The 20,260-nt window shown below is 45.4% G+C and overlaps 1 protein-coding gene across 7 annotated transcripts in view; it reads left to right on the top strand.

Moving 5' to 3' along the window:
- Positions 1-20,260, top strand: part of MTA3 (metastasis associated 1 family member 3) — a 224,164-nt gene that overhangs the window by 34,517 nt on the left and 169,387 nt on the right. For 4 of the 7 annotated variants that reach the window (XR_006703650.1, XM_045447008.1, XM_045447007.1 and 1 more), the window contains exons 1-2: positions 9,724-9,835; positions 11,497-11,564. Coding sequence is in view for 3 of the 7 variants with exons in the window: in XM_045447008.1 (XP_045302964.1) it covers positions 9,808-9,835; positions 11,497-11,564 (96 nt within the window). In the remaining 4 variants the exon portion in view is untranslated. Of the gene's footprint in view, positions 1-9,723; positions 9,836-10,443; positions 10,540-11,496; positions 11,565-20,260 lie in introns of those variants that run through there. The other 3 variants (XM_045447014.1, XM_045447010.1, XM_045447009.1) reach the window with 3 other exon arrangements.

The raw sequence follows: 20,260 nt of genomic DNA, 5'->3' as shown, positions 1-20,260 counted from the left end.
CCCTTGAGATCTGCCCCAGAGAAGGAACAGGGAGCTGACTGTGGAGGACCAGAGGGCTCCAGTCGTCCCTGATGATCAGCATGGTGTTTACTAAGTCCCCAGCCTTGAAGTCATTTGTGGCGCTCTCTGCCTTACTGAAGAAAAATGAATTTTGCCTCAATTCCTGATTCCTGTTTAAATATTTAGTTTAATCAGCCCAGGCCCAAGTGCCTTTTCCATTTCCCCTGGTGCCTGGGAGCCATGCTGACACCAGCATCATAAATAATGCATCTGATCCCAGGAACATGCCACTGGCTGGGAGTCATGCCATCCCTCAAGTCTCAGGGCCTGCCCTCTGCTGCAGTCGCTTTGGGAGAAGCTGGACCAGAACAGAGAAGTCCATCTTGAGCCTAAAGGCTTCTCCTCGAAGCTACTCCTGGATGGAGTCATTGTGCTTCCCCATCGCAGGGCAGATCTGAGAGGCCATGAGGGGGTGCAGGGGTCTCGCTGGTGGGGAGAGTGAGAGAAGCAGGAAGAGGCAGGAACACCGATGCCACAGAGTGTTTGGACTCCACCTTCAAGGTTGCTTCAACCTGTTGGAGAGACGTCAGGGCCACTTAGAACAGGTCCGACCTAAATCCTGTGTGAATATAGAGCAGAGAATCAGGATACCAAATAAAAGGAGGCAGCTGAGTTCAAGGGCAGAGGTATTAAGGAGACTCCATGAAATACTGGAACCTTCCATCCTCCTTCCACCTCCAGAATTCTGGCTTGTAACATGGGTTCTGCCTTCTATTCCAAGAACACAGTCTAAATTTCACCCCATTATACCAGGAGCCTGGGGGGAAAGTTAGGACTTCAGGAGATGCACCCTTTTTCTCCTCGTACAGAAAGGAACCAATGACGGGATTTGGCTGGACAAGTCCTGGGTGTCCTTTGCCAAAACCTCAAAAAGATTAAACTGCCTCCAGGTGGCCTCTTTTTGGACCTAACCCCTCAGTGCTCTGATCTATGCAATTAGATGGGGAGCCCTGTGTTAGTTGCCATTAATGATATGGTCCTGGCTTTGGCTTTGTAAAAGAAGCTCCTTGGGACAGCTCTGTAATACTTGTGCTTTTTTCCTCCAAAACTTCGCAGAGATAAAAGGAAACATAAACAACGATTTATTTATCCAGGAGTTCAAAGTATAGCTTTGAGCCCTTCCACATAGTCTGTGCTTTTTGAAATCAAGAGTGCAAATAAACTTCCCTCAGTCTCTTTTATTTTATTTTTTTTAATATATTTTTCCCCCCTCAGTCTCTTTCAGAAAGGGCAGCTGCTATAAACCACAGATAAACATAAAAGGAGCTGATGAAAAGAGCAAACTCTAGTCTTCATCCCTCAGTCTGGGGAGTTCAGAAGCCCTACTCTCTGTCCTTGGAGTCATCCACTCTGTAGAATCTCTAGGGCCAAACTCTACTAATCCATTTTGAGCTGCCTAGGTATCTGGAGAGTCAGGAGCCACCAAAGGAAAGATGGTAGCAGAGGAGTTGGTCTCTGATGACCAGCACCTTGTCAAATCCAGGGGTCGATGATCTGTTGCTCTGATTTGTCACAGCTGAGCCCCTCCCTTATTCACTTGGTTTCTGGGACCCGTACTCCTCTGGCTTTTCTCCCGCCTACCTCACTGCTCCCTCAGTCCTCCTCTGTGCCTCTCCTCTTCCTGATCACTACATGAGTATGTCTCAGTCTTGACTGTATTTCAGAATAACCTGAGAATTTTTTTTTTTCTTTTAGCTGAAAATCAGGGTCCACTCTGCACTAATTAAATCGGGATCTCTGGGGGGTGGGACCGGTATGATAAGTAGTTCCTCTGGTGCAGCTGGGGTACAGAACCTGCTAGCAAAATGCTGGCTTGCCCCAGGGTGTAGGCTTCTGCCTGCCTCCCCCATCTACACTCTCAGCTGAACTGACCAGTCCCCAGCCTCATGGACTGCCTAAACAGATTTGCATTTTTAACCTGTGTCTCTGTGCTGAGCTCCGGAGCCCGCATCTGCTTGTCTGTTTAACACCTCTGAACAGATATCTATAAGCATTTGGAAGTACTAACATCTATGATTTTGTCCTCTCATCTCCTACATCCAATCCTTCAGCAAGAACTGTTGGCTCTGCCTTAAAAATGTATCTCCCACAAAAAACAAAACAAAACAAAACAAAAAAAAAAACAAAAAAAAACTCCTTGGGCCATGACAGCTACAATTCTATTCCAAACGTTTGTCACCTTCTTCCTCCTTGAACTATGTTAGCCTTCTAACTAGTCTCCCTATTTCCATTCCCCACAGTCTATCCTCTGCACTGCAGCTCGAGTGATCTTTTTGATTTGTTGTTGTTTTTTTTTTAACTTTCAAAAGGCTTTATTTCAGACCATGTTATCACGCCCAGCATCACTTACAACCAAGAAACATTTTTTAAGATAAAAAAATGCAGTAAGTGGCCTATACCTATGGGATTCACTGATCTTACCACGAAGACACAGTTCATCTGAAAGAATAGGTAAATGGCAATGAAAAGCCATAACAGGGGCGCCTGGGGGGGCTCAGTCACTTGAGCATCCGACTTTGGCTCAGGTTATGATCTCACGGTTTGTGGGTTCAAGTCCCACGCCGGGCTTTGTGCTGACAGCTCAGAGCCTGGAGCCTGCTTTGGATTCTGTGTCTCCCTCTCTCTCTGCCCCTACCCTGCTTGTGCTCTTACTCTCTCTCAAAAACGAATAAAGAAACATTTTTTTAAAAAAGCTATTATAGGGGCGCCTGGGTGGCGCAGTCGGTTAAGCGTCCGACTTCAGCCAGGTCACGATCTCACGGTCCATGAGTTCGAGCCCCGCATCAGGCTCTGGGCTGATGGCTCAGAGCCTGGAGCCTGTTTCCAATTCTGTCTCCCTCTCTCTCTGCCCCTCCCCCGTTCATGCTCTGTCTCTCTCTGTCCCAAAAATAAATAAATGTTGAAAAAAAAAAAAAAAAAGCTATTATAGTACTGGGGTAAGAGGGAACAACAGCCTACATGATTAAGTGTCGTCCTATATAATTTGGTACAAAATTTTTGCCATCTTTGGTTTGAATAGGACTTAGATGAAGTGGTATTGGATTCCTTTCTTTCTGTGTCCCTCTTTTCTTCTGCATCCCTTTGTCTCTGCATGTAGTGTTCAGTGTTTTCTGGATGAATCTATATTTACTTAAAATTGAGTTGTGGATACCATCTGTATTAGTTTTCTAGATCTGCTGTACAAATTACCACAAACTGGGTTTCTTCAAACAACAGAAACATGGGGCGCCTGGGTGGCGCAGTCGGTTAAGCGTCCGACTTCAGCCAGGTCACGATCTCGCGGTCCGTGAGTTCGAGCCCCGCGTCGGGCTCTGGGCTGATGGCTCAGAGCCTGGAGCCTGTTTCCGATTCTGTGTCTCCCTCTCTCTCTGCCCCTCGCCCGTTCGTGCTCTGTCTCTCTCTGTCCCAAAAATAGATAAACGTTGAAAAAAAAAATTAAAAAAAAAAAAAACAACAGAAACATATTTTCATCACAGTTCTGGTAGCCAGAACCCAGGAATCAACATGTCAGTGGGGTTGATTCCTTCTTTAAAAAAAAAATTAAAAAAAAAAAGTTTATTTTGTTTTGAGAGCAAGAGAGAGAGACAGAGAGAATGAGCAGAGGAGGGGCAGAGAGAGGGAGGGCGAGAGAATCCCAAGCAGGCTCCTTGCTGTCCGTGCAGAACCCAATGCAGGGCCTGAACTCAAAAACCATGAGATCATGACCTGAGTAGAAATCAAGAGTCAAAATCAAGAGTCGGACACTTAACTGACTGAGCCACCCAGACACCCTGGGTTGATTCCTTCTGAGGGCTCTGAGGGAGAATTCATTCCATACTTCTTCTCCAATATCTGGTGGTTGCTGGCAGTCTTTGGTATTCCTTGGCTTACGATTGAGTAACTCCAGTCGCTGCCTCCACCTTCACATGGACTTCTCCTCTTCACTTTGTGTCTCCCGTCTCCCATGAGAACACTTGTGATTGGATTTAGGGCCCATTCTAATCCAGGATGATTTCATCTCCAGATCCTTAATTTCATCTGAAAATACCCTTTATCTAAATAAGATCCCATTCACAAGCCGTATCTTTTGGGAGACTACCATTCAACCCACCATAGGATCTTAGAGGCAAGAAGGTAAGGTAGAAAGTAGTCAGGTTTGCTTTTTCAGACCGGATCCCTTCCCTTCTCCTCTTCTTTCTGGCTTTCCTCCTTCCTTCTCCCCAACCCTGGCTGCTTTTCCAGAGCTGGGAGCGGAACTCTCTATCTCAGTCTGAGAATTTTGCTCACTGACCCTTGTGAGATGGTCAGCCCTGGGTGTTCCCCTTCATCTTCACTGTCTGTCTTGGTCAGCGACTTGTGTGGCTGTCTGCCCATGCCCTGCCTGTTTGCACATTTGGACCTGGACTCTGATCTCCTGAACCCGGACCTGCTAAACCTGTTTTTTTCCCAAGCTGAAGGACTCAGGGAACCTGCTTCTTCCCCTGGGGCCAGGGTTTGGTTTACTCCTTAGACAAGACAGGCAGGCTCTGTGTAGATGGTGACACAGAAGAGGCTATTTTCACTGCAGATCTCCCTTTTAAGCTCTAGGCCTATCTGTCCACCTCTTTCCTAAAGACGAAACATCTACCTGGCTGTTTCCAAAAGGAAAACAACACAATTTGTTTAACATTAAACCTGTCTGGCTCAGTCAGTTGAGCATCTGACTTTGGCTCGGGTCATGATCTCATGGTTCATGAGTTGGAACCCCACATCCGGCTTGCTGCTGTCACACAGAGCCCACTTCCGATCCTTTGTCTGTCTGTCGGTCTCTCTCTGCCCCTCCCCCACTCGTGCCCTCCCTCTTTGTCTCTCTCTCTCTTAAAAATAAACCTTTTAAAAAAGTTTAAAGTTCATTTATTTTTTAGTAATCTCTACACCCAATGTAAGGCTTGAACTCACGACCCTGAGATCAAGAGTTGCATGCTCTTCCTACTGAGTCAGCCAGGTGCCCCCCTACTCTAGTGTTTTAAACTCACTGCATCATACCTCTTCCCACCCAGTTACTCATACTCTACCTCTCCAAAGTCATCAGATCCCATAACCCCTACCTCCTAAATCTTTCTCAAATCCCTCTACTTTTCTCCCATCCCCCTGCCTCCACACTAGGTCAAGCCATCATCCCTTCTCACCAACCTACCAACCTCACCATGTTTCCTCACCAACCTACCAACTGATCTCCTGCCTAGACCCTTCCATCTTGTCGAATCCTCTTTACTGCAGCCTGTGTCATTCCTATAAACACTCCCTGTTAAATCCTTTAGACATTCCCATTGCCCCTTATAATTCGTTTTCCTGACTCCACACTCTGTACTGCCCAGCCATCTCCCCGTCCAAATTTATAGCATTATGCCAGCTAAAAAAGGGAAGCTTTAAGATCAATTAGTTCAACCTTCCAGGGGCTCATGCTTGTCCCCATTGTGATTTCTGGTCCCTTTTCTGCTACCCGGAAGCAATGCTGTCTCTAGAGTAGGAACCTCCTGTGGATGCAACCCAATGGCTGAGCCAGATCCCCTTGGAGGGCATGAGAAAACCATGGACTCCTAAAATGCACATTTCCAAAAACCAAGACCTTCTGAGATTAGCCCTGAGCTTCATGTTTTCAGCACAGGGATGGATGGAAGGCGATGCTCCTTGACTCTAGAAGCTACAAACTCCTGACTCTCATTTCCTTTCCCTCGGGGGCTCCCTGCTTTGATTCTTGCTGTTATATGCTTAGCTTTCTCCTAGGATACAGCACATGTGCCTTTAAAACCTAGGACCTCCTTAGAATAGCTGAGACAGGCTGGCCTTTTTCCAAAAGAATTTTACTAAATAACAAAACAACTTAGTGAAAGAAAAGAAAAAAAGACAGAGAGAGAAACAAATCATAGAAAACATAAACAATAAGATATAATCCTTTATCTAAAACCTGGCATGTAATTTCAGATTAATTAGATTCTAGACACCCCCCTCCTACCCAAGTTACTTTCCTGAATTCAATATCACGAAGCTTCTAGTCTCTGGCCAGCTCTGTAGAACCTGTATGAAAACTCTATCCTCAGATTGAGACAAAAATCAACTCTGTCTCATTTACTTCTTCCTTCCCTCCCTTCTTATGAAAGGGGCAGAGGGGCCGAGGGAGAGAAAAAGAGAAAAAGAGAATCTTAAGCAGGCTCCATATTCAGCTTGGAGCCTGTCCTGAGGCTTGATCCCATGACCCTGGGATCATGACCTGAGTTGAAATCAAGAGTCGGACACGCAACTGACTGAGTCACCCAGGTGTCCCCATTTACTGCTTTCTTGAGCATCCATTTCTCTTCAGCTAAGTGGTGGGATGCTAGAAACTGACACAGGAACACAATGGGCCTTTAGACAATTTCTTACCATGATTGTCTCTCTTTTTTTTTCAATGTTTATTTATTTATTTTGAGAGAGAGAGAGAGAGAGAGAGAGAGAGAGAGAGAGAGAGAGAGAGAGAATTTCAAGCAGGCTCCCTGCTCACCATGAGATCATGACCTGAACCAAAATCAAGAGTCAGATGCTTACTATCTGAGCCACCTAGCACCCCCCTGACCCCCCCACCCCCCGCCCTTACAATGATTCTTTAATCACAATAGCCATGCCAGGAAATTTTTCCCACGGAAGGTTGGATTTGCCAGGGGATTTCTGGCAAGGTCTGAGAGACACCTCTTCCTTAGTGGTGAGGGTGGCTGGCATAGAGAGAAAGGACCTAATATATAGGAAACTCTTAACATGTGCCAAACACTTTATTGTTTTAAGCACAAGACTTTGCTATAGGTATCAATCCCTAATCGTATTTTGAAGAACTTGAGGCTCGGTGAGGATAAGTATCTTGCTCAAGGTCTTACAGCTAAATAGCCAAACTAGGAGTGAAGTTTGGGCTGGTTGATGACAAGTTTGTGGTGATCTGAACCACACAGCCTCCGGAGGTAGAGGTACCTTTGCTTCCTTTGAAGGTAAAGGCTTTTCCACCCTTTCTCTGCTTTGAGGGTTTCTTTTAATCTCCAAACATTTGCGAAACTCCATTATGACAGTACCTCTTTGATATTAGGAGGCATGTAAGTTTCATAGACAAAATCCTCGCATTCAAATCAGTACCTAGTTCTCTATACTGAGCCCATCATTGGTATTTATGCTTTCAGATATGGAGCATGTACTATGTAGAAGACACCAGCCCAGGAGCTGGAGGTGGAAGAGGTTGAATATACAAAATCTAGAGGAAGGAAAAGGCCCTGGGTTCTGGCACCATCGTACTTCCTGCTCCTCCCCCCAAGTCTCTGAAACCTTTCAATGGGGGACTTCTGGACAAGACTGTTCCTAAGGAGGGGCGCCTGGGTGGCGCAGTCGGTTAAGCGTCCGACTTCAGCCAGGTCACGATCTCGCGGTCCGTGAGTTCGAGCCCCGCGTCGGGCTCTGGGCTGATGGCTCAGAGCCTGGAGCCTGTTTCCGATTCTGTGTCTCCCTCTCTCTCTGCCCCTCCCCCGTTCATGCTCTGTCTCTCTCTGTCCCAAAAATAAATAAAAAAACGTTGAAAAAAAAATTAAAAAAAAAAAAAAAAAAAAGACTGTTCCTAAGGAGAGGAGGTGGGTATAGATGGAGGAAGTTTTCTTGGCACCTTTTGCCCATTAAGTATGGTTAGCACAGTCACCACAAATATTTGCTAAGGTGCACAAAGTTGGGGAAATGAGAGCAGTACGGAACTAACAGAAATACAGAAATATTTGGAAGGGGGAAAAAGTGCTCATTTATTTAAAAATGATAGAATGGTCAAAGGCTTTAAAGCTTGTGATCTGTTCCTTTGTAGTTTATGGTTTTCAGGTAGCCTTGTCACTTGGAAAAAGGCTTCTGGTTTAGAGAATTGTAGGCCAGAGGAAAGGGCTGAATTATAATCTCAATACTGCTACCAGTTTACTGGATGACTCCAGGTGAATTATTCAACTTATTTATGTGTCAGCACAGAAATGGAGACAGTGATGTCAGATATGTCACAATATGTTTTCCGTGGGATGTCCAGTAAAAGGATTATGATAAACAACAACTATTCAGTGTGCATAACAGAACACTTCTGCTTTTTTCTCTGGATCAGAAGAGCTGACACAGGCTCACATTGTACCCATGGTATAAAACCCTTGGGAATCTGAAACATTATGGAGTTAATAAAAAGCAACAGACACCTGTTATTTACATAGTGCTCTATGCTGAATGATTTATAAAGCATTTTCATATATCATCACAACTGATCGTCAACTCACCTGTGAAATGGAATTAATGTTCCCATTTTATATCTGAAGAAACTTGGGTCACACATAATCAAGGTGATTCAGGCAAAGGTGCTTTATTTTTATTTTTTACTTTGCCTCAGCTACGTAGAAAATTATTTTTTTCACCTTAGTAATTTGTGATAATGGACCATCACAAATGCCATCACCATACAAACAATCTTTTCTTAGGACACTTCCCATCCCTGCACAGACCCCACACCCAGAGTCACCAACATGTAGCTGTAAATCACCAGAAACTCCAAACAGCCCAGGAAGGGGAGGGATCATCTTTATGCTGATTATATGACAATGCCTGGGAGCAGCTTGGAATGGATTGGCTTTTTAAAGAAAGATGTTTGCGTTCATTTGGGGGATTGCCCCAGCGAAGATTCAACTCTATTTGTTTTTTGTTAGTTTCCTGTGAGGGAATTAAGGCTGAGAACACAGGGATTGCCTAGAGTATTAGCATGGGAAAATAATAATGATTTAAAAGCTTTAGACACATAACTAGTTAACAGTGCATCAGTGGCAAGGTGACTAAAACTATCTCCTCCTTTGTGGTTGGTGGTGAAAGGTAGGGTCCTGTTCCCCTATGGGCAAAAAGAACCCCCCACTCCCTTCTCTAAGGGCCTCTTTTCCTGGCAGGGCAGCACAGTGTGTAGGGCCTGTCTAGAGGTGAGGCCTCCACGTGGGGGGGGAGTGGGTTCTGTTCAACCCGGTTTTGGGATGAATGCTGACAGACCTACCAATGCAGTTGGGGTAAACTTGGGAGGGCGTCAGTTTTTTCTACACTTGTCCCCAGTTGGGGCTTTCCCTGAGGATGCTGGAAGCACCTGGAGTCCTCCTGGCCCCAAGGTGTGCATGACCCAGGACCACTGCATTAACGTCACCACGAGGAAGGTGCTCTGCGGCGTGCACTTAGTTGTACCCGAGTGTTTGCCCTGAGGCTGGCGCCCACGTGCTAGAGGTCTCGCATACAGGGGTCTCCCAGGGACGGAGCAGGGAGGAAGACCTGTCTGGAGGTGGCCAGGTGACAGGGTACACTGGCTGAGGCGGTACCGGCTCGGGAGAGCCTGAGCCCCTGCCCCCGCCCCAATTCTCTAACAGCCCCAGGTCCGCCTTTGCGAGTACAGGCCTCTGCTTCGGCCACGACCCTTGCCCTAGGGTACTCCACTTCCAGCAAGGGCCCCCAAGCTACCGCCCGCCCCAAGTCCTTGCTGGCCCCGCAGCGACCTCCCCCGGCCCGGCCCACTCGGCCTTGCAAGCCCGTCGCTGGGGGCGGTAACCTGCCCCCACCCCGTGGCGTCCCCTCCCCTTCACTTCCCCCTCCCCTCGGTCCCTCCCTCCCCTCCCCCCCGTGGCGAGGCGGCGGCGGCGGCGGCGGCGGCCGAGGCTGAGGCGGCGGCGGCGGCTGCGGCGGCGGCGGCGGGCGGGGCTCGGCTCGGGCTCCGCGGGCGGGCGGGCGGACATGGCGGCCAACATGTACCGGGTCGGAGGTAGGAAAGCTCGGCCCGACCCGGCCCGTCTGGGAGCGGGCTCGGGAGTGGGGGATCGGGGCGAGTTCACCCTAACCGCTGGGAGCCGCGGGCGACCCGGCCGAGGGCGCAGGGGGCGGGGGGCGCCGGGGCCCGCCGAAGGGGCCGGGGTTTCCCACCCCCGCCACCCGCCCCTCCCTCGACTGTGGCCGGCTGGGGGCCGGCGCCCACCCTGCCCCTCGCTCCCACCCCCGCTCAGTTTTCTAGGGCCAGGCCTGTACTTGGGGGTGTGAATCCTCAGACGCCCCCCTCCAGGACACCCGCATTGGGTATGGGCCGTCGAACCCCCTGATAGGGTGGTCTTTCCCCGCGTGGCTTCCAGGCTGTGGGGGTTGGAGAGGATGGGGGGACATCCCCCCCTCCTCTACTCCTTCTCCCCTTTAGTGGGAGTGTGGGGTGGGGGTGTGGGCGATGGGGGTTCAGCCAGGGGCCTGTTTGTGGGGACGGGGCCCTGCACCTCTCCTTCCTCACCCCCCTCACGTTTCTTGCCCAGCCCCCCAAGATGGGACACAGTGGGGCCAGGGCACCGCAGCCAGAGGTGGGGAGTTGAGCTCTGCCTGGACGTTTGCTCTGGTGTCTGCCTCCTTCCCAGCCTTCTGCAGGAGAGAGAAATAAGGTCAAACAAACTTTCTCCCTACTCACGACGCCCTCCTCCCTCTTTCTTGGTAAAATAATAATTCAGATAAGTGGCGTGTTTGTGTGTGAGGCTCGCTCTTCTCTGCTCATTAGTGAGCTCCTGATGGATGGTGGTGGGAATGGCCTGGCCAAATGAGGCCACTTTGCAGAAGAGAGACGGGAAAGAGCCACTGAGATAGACAATAACAACGCAGCCCAACCTTTCAAATAAACACACAGTGGGAAGTTTCCAGTGAGCCTATTAGATGAGAGGAAAAGCCACACTTGAAAATTTTTATCCTTTTTATTGAAAGCCGGTTGTGATTTCTTTACAACACAACCCTGCATGGATCTGGATTAAATATGGTAAAGAGTTTTTTTAAAGCCTGATATCATCTCTAGAGAGCTCTGTCAGAAAGTGAACCCCCTTTCATGTCTGTACACCCCTCTACCCCCCCATCATCTCAGACCTGTGGAAAAGTTTGTCAGTGTGCTTCCTCTTACCTGCTCAGCTCACTTGATTGGTTTTTGTTTTGTTTCGCTTTGTTTTTTTTAGTGATTGAAATGTACTTTGGGCTGCTAAGCTTTTCAAGATGCTCTAAATTTGTCTTAGGTCAATAGTTTTATGTGAGAAGCATACTCCAGGGTAAATTGGATTGAGGGAAAAGATGTGGGAGCAGTTACAGCATAAAAGACATGTTTAGTCAGCTCTGACTACTTAAAGATAAGAGGGGTCTGTTTGTTTATTATTTAGTGATGGGTGGTGTGAAAGTTTAGGAGAACTTGATAAAACATGAATTGAAATGAAAATATTAGGAAAATAAGGGTCTGTGAATAGTAGGCATATGAGAAAATATATTAAACTTGTATTACTAAATTTGCTTTTATCAGGGAACAAAGTCTGCACTTCATTTTGAAAGTGAATTTGCCTAATATAGAAAGTCATAGATTGACAAATGTGAACTTTCTGTTGAAAAGATTAAGCTCTTTACTTCCTTTAATTACAGATTATGTCTACTTTGAGAATTCCTCCAGTAACCCGTACCTAATCAGAAGGATAGAAGAACTCAACAAGGTATACCCTGAGCTTTCTTGATTCTAATATTAAAAAATAATTGTTTTCCATTGAAGGGTAATTAGGTAAAGGGCATAAGAGGTGATTTTACTTTCAGTCCTAGAGTCTTTGAAAGTAGAGATTGCAGATTAGAGAGTTAGGCAGGATTCTGAATATTCTTTTACTTTTTATAATTACCTGTGATATTAAATTTACTGAGTATTTAACATCTGCATATTTCTTCACATTGCTCGGAGCTTCTCAGAGCAGGTCACTCCTGTAATTCAGTCCCTTTTTATATTTAGAGTCATAATTGTATTTCTCCCTTTTTAGTGAATCATGATTTTCCTCTTCCATCTTTAGAAGGAGGAAGCTATGAAATCTAATATTGAAGGGAATTTGTAAAATTCTGGACTAGACTAACTAATAAGAATACAGTTTTGGTATAATGCAAAGTAGCTTCCTACTTTAGGCCTTAGGTAAATAAAACTTTTATATTAAGGTTTGTCCCTGGTCGCTGGTGTCCAGGACATCAGAAGCATTGTGACTGTTTGCATATGAATGCAATGGTGGCTTATGAAAACAGTCATAAACTATATGAACCATAGATTACTAATGATGCTCTGTTTTCCTCCAAACCAACTGTGAAGCTTATTTGTACAGCTTATGAGAATTCATAGTGTTAAAATGTTGGGACTATCTAGCTGAAACCTTTCCCCCAAAGTACCATCTGGAGGCTGGTCCAGTTCTGAGCCCCAGGAAGTGGGGTGTGGTTTAGGGCATTTCTGGTTTATGAGCCCCGAGATCTTGGTTTGCTTCTGGAGATACCCCGTGGACCTTGCGTTTGTAAAACTTTTGTCGTATTTTGAGACCACTACCGCCAAATGAAGAGAATGGTCTCAGGATTAGATCAGTCTGTGGGTGGGAACTGTTGGGGTGTCATTTTAACCTTTTTTACGTTACTGATGTAAAGGTGTAGGCAACTCGAAGCTGTTTATCAGTTTATGTAGAAAATTAATTAGGATACAAAAGAGAAATGTTGGCCTGTGAGACTGGTATTCTTTGGCTACTCCCTACCCCTCTGACCTCCACTTTCAGGGTCTCTGCCTTGCTCATATGGCTGCCAGCACAGTAGATTCTTGGCTGTTTTCATGTGCACCCACGTTAGGACCACCGAGTCATTTCTAATCCCCTGTACCTGCTCTGCCTTGCTCTTTTTTCCATATCATTTATCACCTTCAAGTATACTTAATTATTGTGTTTCTTTTCATTGCCTGTTTTCTCAGACTAGAATGTAAGCTCTATGTGTGTAGTGATCTTTTCTGTTCACTAATGCATCCCAAGTGCCTTAGAATAAAGTGATTGGTACATAGTTAAGACATTCAGTGATTATTTGTTGAATTAATGAATTTCTCCAATGTCTGATGTTAATGCTTGCACATAGCTTTTACTGTTTACAAATTATTTTGATTTGTTCGTTTTACAGATATTTCTGAGGACCTGCTACCTGCCAGGCATTTTTAGATATGCGCTTTTAGGAATTCAGGGGTGAACAAAAATAGGTCCGGTAGTGAGACAATCATCAGCCAAAGTATCCCACAATTAGAAGGAAAATTGCAGCTGTGCTAAATTTGCAAACATCAGGACATGGTGTTCTGGAAGCGTATAATCTTGGGGATTCACATTTGTTACTTTTTCTGAGCCTCAAAATAACCTTAAACGTTTAAGGTAGATGCATCATGGAGTGTTGTTTAGAGGTATGCAGTGGTAATATGACTGGATTGCACCCTCTAGCTTGAACTTGGCTCATTTCACACTCCTTTGTCCTCATAACACTGTTCACTTCAAAAGTATCCCTCAGGGCACCTGAGTGGCTTAGTCGGTTGAGCATCCAACTCCTGATCTCAGCTCAGGTCTTGATCTCAGGGTTGTGAATTCAAGCCCTGTGTTGGGCTCCATGCTGGGTGTGGAGCCTACTTAAAATAGTAATAATAATAAATTATATTTGAAAAACAGTGGCGCCTTGGCTTAGTCTGTTAAGCCTCTGACTCTTGATCTTAGCTCAAGTCTTGATCTGAGGGTCGTGAGTTCAAGCCTTATATTGGGCTCTGCGCTGGCATGAAGCCTACTTTAAAAAAAAAAAAAAAAAAAAAAAAAAGAGGAGCGCCTGGGTGGCTCAGTCGGTTAAGCGTCCGACTTCAGCTCAGGTCATGATCTCGTGGTCTGTGAGTTCGAGCCCTGCGTCGGGCTCTGTGCTGACAGCTCAGAGCCTGGAGCCTGATTCGGATTCTGTGTCTCCCTCTCTCTCTGCCCCTCCCCTGCTCACGCTCTGTCTCTCTCTGTCTCAAAAATAAGTAAAAACATTAAAAAAAAAAAATTAAAAAAAAAGAAAGTACCCTTGTCTTCCCATCCATAACTTCTTCCTGGTCCTCTGCTTTCAGCAGAGAGTCCTTATTATAATAATGGTTTTTGGGAGGCTGGGGATGACTGAACTGTGAGAGACTACAGTTTGTAATTTCAGACAGTGGCAATTTAAATAGATGGATTATTGGTAAATAAGTGAGATTGACTAGTATTAAATAGTGAATATTTACATAGGGCCTTTATTTTTGAAGGGATATGGAAAGGGTATCTCATTTATTTAAAAAAAATGTTTTATTGGGGTGCCTGGGTGGCTCAGTCGGTTAAGCATCTGATTTCAGCTCAGGTCACGATCTCGCGGTCCGCGAGTTCGAGCCCCGCGTCGGGCTCTGGGCTGATGGCTCAGAGCCTGGAGCCTGGTTCCAATTCTGTGTCTCCCTCTCTCTCTGCCCCTCCCCCATTCATGCTGTGTCTCTGTCTCACAAATGAATAAACGTTAAAAAAAAAATTTTTTTTTAAATGTTTTATTTACTTTTGAGAGAGTGCAAGTGGAGGAGGGGCAGAGGAGGGGAGAGACAGGGGATCCCAAGTGGGCTTTGGGCTGACAGCAGTGAGCCCAATGTGGGGCTCGAACCCACAAACTGAGATCATGACCTGAGTTGAAGTTGGGCGCTCAACCAACTGAGCCACCCAGTTGCCCCAAGATTTCTCATTTTAAAGAATTCATTAAACAAGTATTTATTGAGTACTTGTTGTGTACCAGGCACTAGGCTAGCTGATACACAACAGTGAACAATATGGACCTATTTTCTGCTCCTCCTCATAGTCTCATGAGGGAGACACATGAAAGACAAGTTACCAGACATAAAAAAAAAAAAAAAAATAGTGAAAATGATGTTAACTTTTTAAAAATTTTTTTTTTTTTCAACGTTTATTTATTTTTGGACAGAGAGAGACAGAGCATGAACGGGGGAGGGGCAGAGAGAGAGGGAGACACAGAATCGGAAACAGGCTCCAGGCTCCGAGCCATCAGCCCAGAGCCCGACGCGGGGCTCGAACTCACGGACCGCGAGATTGTGACCTGGCTGAAGTCGGACGCTCAACCGACTGCGCCACCCAGGCGCCCCAATGTTAACTTTTAAGAAGGAAATAAACAAGGATCTTAACATAGAGAATAACAGGGGTCACTCCTTTTGGATAGAAGGGCAAAGGATTTTTTTTTCATTGAAGTTTATTTATTTATTTTTGAGAGAGAGCAAGAGAAAGTGAGAGCGTAAGAGAGACAGAGAATCCCAAGCAGGCTCTGCACTGTCCACGCAGAGCCCAACAAAGGGCTTGAACTCACGAAGCAAACCATGAGATCATGACCTGAGCTTAAACCAAGAGTTGGATGATTAACCTACAGAGCTACCCAGGTGCCCCAGAAGGGGAAAGAATTTTAAGGACACTAAAGTTGAGTCCTAAAGGATGAGAAAGGTAGCCATGGGAGAGAGCCCACACAAATGTTCCAGATACAGGCCCTGAGAGTAACATAGGTCAAATTGGCAAAGTGGGGAAAATTAACATGATGGAAAAATCCCAGTAATGAATTTAAGAGTACTTGATATGTTCCAGTTGATAAGCCAGGATAAGAAAGGACATTTACCTAGGAGTGCCTGGCTTGCCTCAGTCAGTGGAACATGCGACTCTTGGTCTCAGGGTCGTGAGTGCAAGCCCCATGTTGGGTGTAGAAATTACTAAAAATAAATAAAATTTGGGGCGCCTGGGTGGCACAGCCAGTTAAGTGTCTGACTCTTGATCTCGGCTCAGGTCATGATCTCACAGTTTAAGTTCCAGCCCCACATTGGGCTCTTCGTTGGTGGCGTGGAGCCTGCTTGGGGTTCTCTCTCCCTCTCTCTGCCCCTCATCCGCTTGTTCTCTCTCTCTCTCTCTCTCTCCAAATAAATAAACTCAAAAAATTTTTTTAATAAAAAAATAAAACAAAAATAAATAAATTTTATGAAGATAGTTACTAAAATAGGTTAATGTCCTTTCTTTTTTTCTTTAAAGTTTTTATTTATTTAATTTCTACACGTAACATGGGGCTTGAATTTATGACCCTGAGATCAAGAATTGCATTCTAATTGTGCCAGCCAGGCATCTCTAGTAATTATCTTCTTTTTTTTTTTTTTAATTTTTTTAATGTTTACTTTTATTTTTGACAGAGAGAGAGAGAGACAGAACATGAGTGGGGGAGGGGCAGAGAGAGAGGGAGACACAGAATCCAAAGCAGGCTCCAGGCTCTGGGCTGTCAGCACCGAGCCCTATGCGGGGCTTGAACTCACACTGCGGGATCATGACCTGAGATGAAGTCGGACGCTCAACCGACTGAGCCACCCAGGCGCCCCCCTATTAATTATCTTATCTTCTGAATAGAATGTGTGTGTGTGTGTGTGTGTGTGTGTGTGTGTGTGTGTGTGTGTGTTTAATTATTTTATTTTATTATTTAAAAAAATCTTTTTTGGTGTTTATTTTTGAGAGAGAGAGAGAGAGACAGAGTGCAAGTGAGGGAGGGACAGAGAGAGAAGGAGACACAGAATCTGAAGCAGGCTCCAGGCTCTGAGCTGTCAACATAGAGGCCAACACGGGGCTCAAACCCTCAAACCGAAAGATCATGACCTGAGCCGAAGTCAGACGCTTAACCAACTGAGCCAGCCACGTGCCCCTTGTGAAGATAATCTTTTGGAGGGTGAATATAAGATTAAAATAGAAACAACTTTCAATATATTTTACTTAGTCATTATCTAGGTTGGATGTTGCTCCTACTTCTAAAGATTGCATCTGCTGGCCTCCAGGGCAGCGGGGCAGTGGCGGGGGGGGGGGGGGGGTGGCTGGGGGAGCTCAGTTGGTTGAGTGGCCAAGTCTTGATTTCAGTTCAAGTCATGAACCCAGGGTCGTAGGATCGAGTCCTGCATTGGGCTTTGCGTTGAGCATGGAGCCTGTTTAAGATTCTCTCTGTCCCTCTATTCCTCTCCCCTACTCTGGCATTTACTCTCTCTCAAATTAAAAAAATTAAAAAAAAAAAGATTGCATCTGCATTCATGTTGAGAGAAAGCTGTGTGCATATAATAGTGTAGTGTCAGGAAGTTTGGGAAGTTAAACTTGTGGAAAAATTTGTTTGTTATTTGCTACTAAAATTCTTTTGGTGTGTATGCTGTATTATTTGTGTGTATCTTCATATTCTGTATATTTTATTAGCCCTATGACTTGCTCTGAGATTCGTTTTGCTGTTTCTAGTCTTATGGTTTTTTTTTTTCGGGGGGGCGGAGAGGGGAATCACTAATTTCTTTGAGAATCTGATGACACCCTCTGCCTCCAACTGCATTTGCACATAATTTCAGGAGAGTCCCTCAAAGCCCTTTCGTGAAACCCAGGTTGAGACCTCTCCTACCATTTTAGATCTCTTGGGAAAAAGGACAGAAATTGGGAAAGCACCTTTTCACTTGTTCTTTAGTTTGAGCAAACCACAGACGTTTTGAAGTGGAAAGTGTGTGTGTGTGTGTGTGTGTGTGTGTGTGTGTGTGTGTGTGTGTGTGTTTAATAATGTACCTTCTAAGTCTGGGATAGAAACAGACATGAGTATGACTAAAATGATTTTAGAGCTTAAGAAAAGCCCCTTATTGCTAGAGGATATTTCAGTAAACATGCTTGACGGAACGGGATTTAAGAGGCTGCAATGCACATGGAGAAAAGAATACAGAAGAAAAGTTGACATCCACTGTGGGTTCTTCTTTACACATGTCCCTGCTTTTCCCACCTATGTGGTTTTCCCTGGTCCTTCTTTTTTCTTGGACACTCAGCTTCCCGTGCTTCACCTGTTGGACTCCTTTCTTTCTTTCCTAGGACTCTACCCCCTTTCCTCTGCCTTCCCCCAGTGGGTTGCTCTTCCTGCTTCCATGAGTGAGAGAAGTAAAGTCTGGAGGGGAAAGGAAGTTGTAAAGGAAAACATGAGTGGCAATATTGTCAGGCACATTTTACATTTATGCTTTAGTTGCGGGGAACTGGTGAAGGTTTCTAATCAGGTGAGGGACATGATTCCAACTGGGCTTTGGAGGGTTGGAAAGGAGATGCTGTGAATAGACATCCTTCCTAGAGTGGAGGCTTCGTGAGGGTGGGCACTATGCATCCATGGAGCTTAGCTCAGTGCTTGGGCACAGAGGAAGGTCTCAAAAGAAATGTGGTGAGTTGAAAGAATAGCCAGACTTTTATATATACCAATTTTTTTTTCACTTTTTTAAAGTAATCTCTACACCCAATGTGGAGCTCGAACTCACAGCCCTGAGATCAAGAGTCAGATAGATGCTCTACTGACTGAGCCAGCCAGACACTCCTAACCTAGGTTTTTAGAGCAGTGCTTGGAGAACTATTTGTGGTGAAAAAAAAAATTTTTTTTTTAACGTTTATTTATCTATTTTGAGAGGGAGAGAGAGAGGCAGACAGAGAGGGAGAATGAGAATCCAATCAGGCTCTGCACTCTCAGCACCAAGCCCGACACGGGGCTCCATTCCATGAAACGAGAGATCATGACCTGAGCAGAGGTCAAAAGTTGGATGTCCAACTGATTGAATCCCCCAGGCACTTTGTGGTGAAAGAATTTTAAGAATGTTCACTATCTGGGGCACCTGGGTGGCTCAGTTGGTTAAGCATCCGACTTCGGCTCAGGTCCTGATCTCACGGTTTGTGAGTTCAAGCCCCAAGTTGGGCTCTGTGCTGACAGCTCAGAGCTGGAGCCTTCTTCGGATTCTGTGTTTCCCTCTCTCTCTGCCCCTCCCCTGCTCGCACTCTGTCTGTCTGTCTCTCTCAAAATAAACATTAAAAGAATGTTCACTATCTCAGACTGCTTTTATAAAATGAAAATAAATAATAGAAAAATGAAGTTTAAAATAAGCTTATAAAACCACAAGCCTTCATTTTTCATTAGTAGGTTCAACAGATTAAAATTAACTATCAGATGCTCTAATACACACTCTCACTCTCAGTTCTCATTTCATTACACAGCAACAGTTGTAGACTGGGTCTTGGACCATCCTTTGAGTAGTTCAACTTTAGAGGAATGCTGGAGGTTTGTGTGTGTGTGTGTGTGTGTGTGTGTGTGTGTGTGTGTGTGTGTGTTTTGTATGTGTATTTGTGGAGGGGAAGAGGAACACTGTAGTTACAAAGTACCTAATGGCCAAGTGTGTACATGGTTCAGAAGAGACTTTATTTTTTTAATTTTTTTTTTTTTTTTTTTTTTTTTTATTATTTATTTTTGGGACAGAGAGAGACAGAGCATGAACGGGGGAGGGGCAGAGAGAGAGGGAGACACAGAATCGGAAACAGGCTCCAGGCTCTGAGCCATCAGCCCAGAGCCCGACGCGGGGCTCGAACTCACGGACCGCGAGATCGTGACCTGGCTGAAGTCGGACGCTTAACCGACTGCGCCACCCAGGCGCCCCTATTTTTTTAATTTTTAAAAAACGTTTATTTTAAAAATTGTATGTTTTTAAGTTTATTTATTTATTTCTGTGTGTGTGAGAGAGAGAACACAAGTGGCAGAGGGGCAGAGGGAGAGGGAGATACGGAATCTCAAGTAGGCTCCAGGCTGAGCTGTCAGCACAGAGCCTGATGTGGGCTGGAACCCACAGACTGTGAGGTCATGACCTGAGCCGAAGTTGGACGCTCAACCGACTGAGTCACCGGGGCACCCCTAAATGTTTTAAAAAAAAAATTTTTTTTTTTTACATTTTTATTTATTTTTGAGAGACAGACACAGCACAAGTAAGCAGGCTCCATGAGCTGTCAGCACAGAGCCTGATGTGGGCCTCGAACTCACAAACTGTGAGATCATTAACTGAGCCCAAGTCAGACGCTTAACCGACTGAGCCACCCAGGCGCCCCGAAATGTTTGTTTTTTATTATATTTGAGAGAGAGAAAAAAGAATGCGTGGGGTAGGGGCAGAGAGCGAGGGAGACAAGAGGATCTGAAGTGGGCTCTGCCCTAATAGAGAGCTCAATGCAATGTGGGGCTGGAACTCACAGACTGTTAGATCATGACCTGAGCCAAAGTCAGATCCTTAACTGCCTGAGCCACTCAGGTGCCCCAAAACTGTTTATTTTGAACTGTGCCCCTCCACCCAAGCAGTTTTGATTTCGTTTTTGTAGAGTATTCCTAGTGGAGGAACTCACTAGAAAGGCAGAAAAAATATGCCATTAGACACTTGCTTTGGGTTTTGAATGTGCTTTTGTCTTAAGACAAAACCGATAAAGAGCTTATAATTGTAGTCATTGATAGATTTTATTTACAAGAAGTATTGACCTGTTCATTTATTAGATTGCTG

Source organism: Leopardus geoffroyi, chromosome A3, assembly GCF_018350155.1.
Source record: "Leopardus geoffroyi isolate Oge1 chromosome A3, O.geoffroyi_Oge1_pat1.0, whole genome shotgun sequence".
Classification (NCBI taxonomy): Eukaryota; Metazoa; Chordata; class Mammalia; order Carnivora; family Felidae; genus Leopardus; species Leopardus geoffroyi.
The sequence above is the reverse complement of the archived record's forward strand: the minus strand, read 5'-3'. Positions and strand labels throughout refer to the sequence as shown.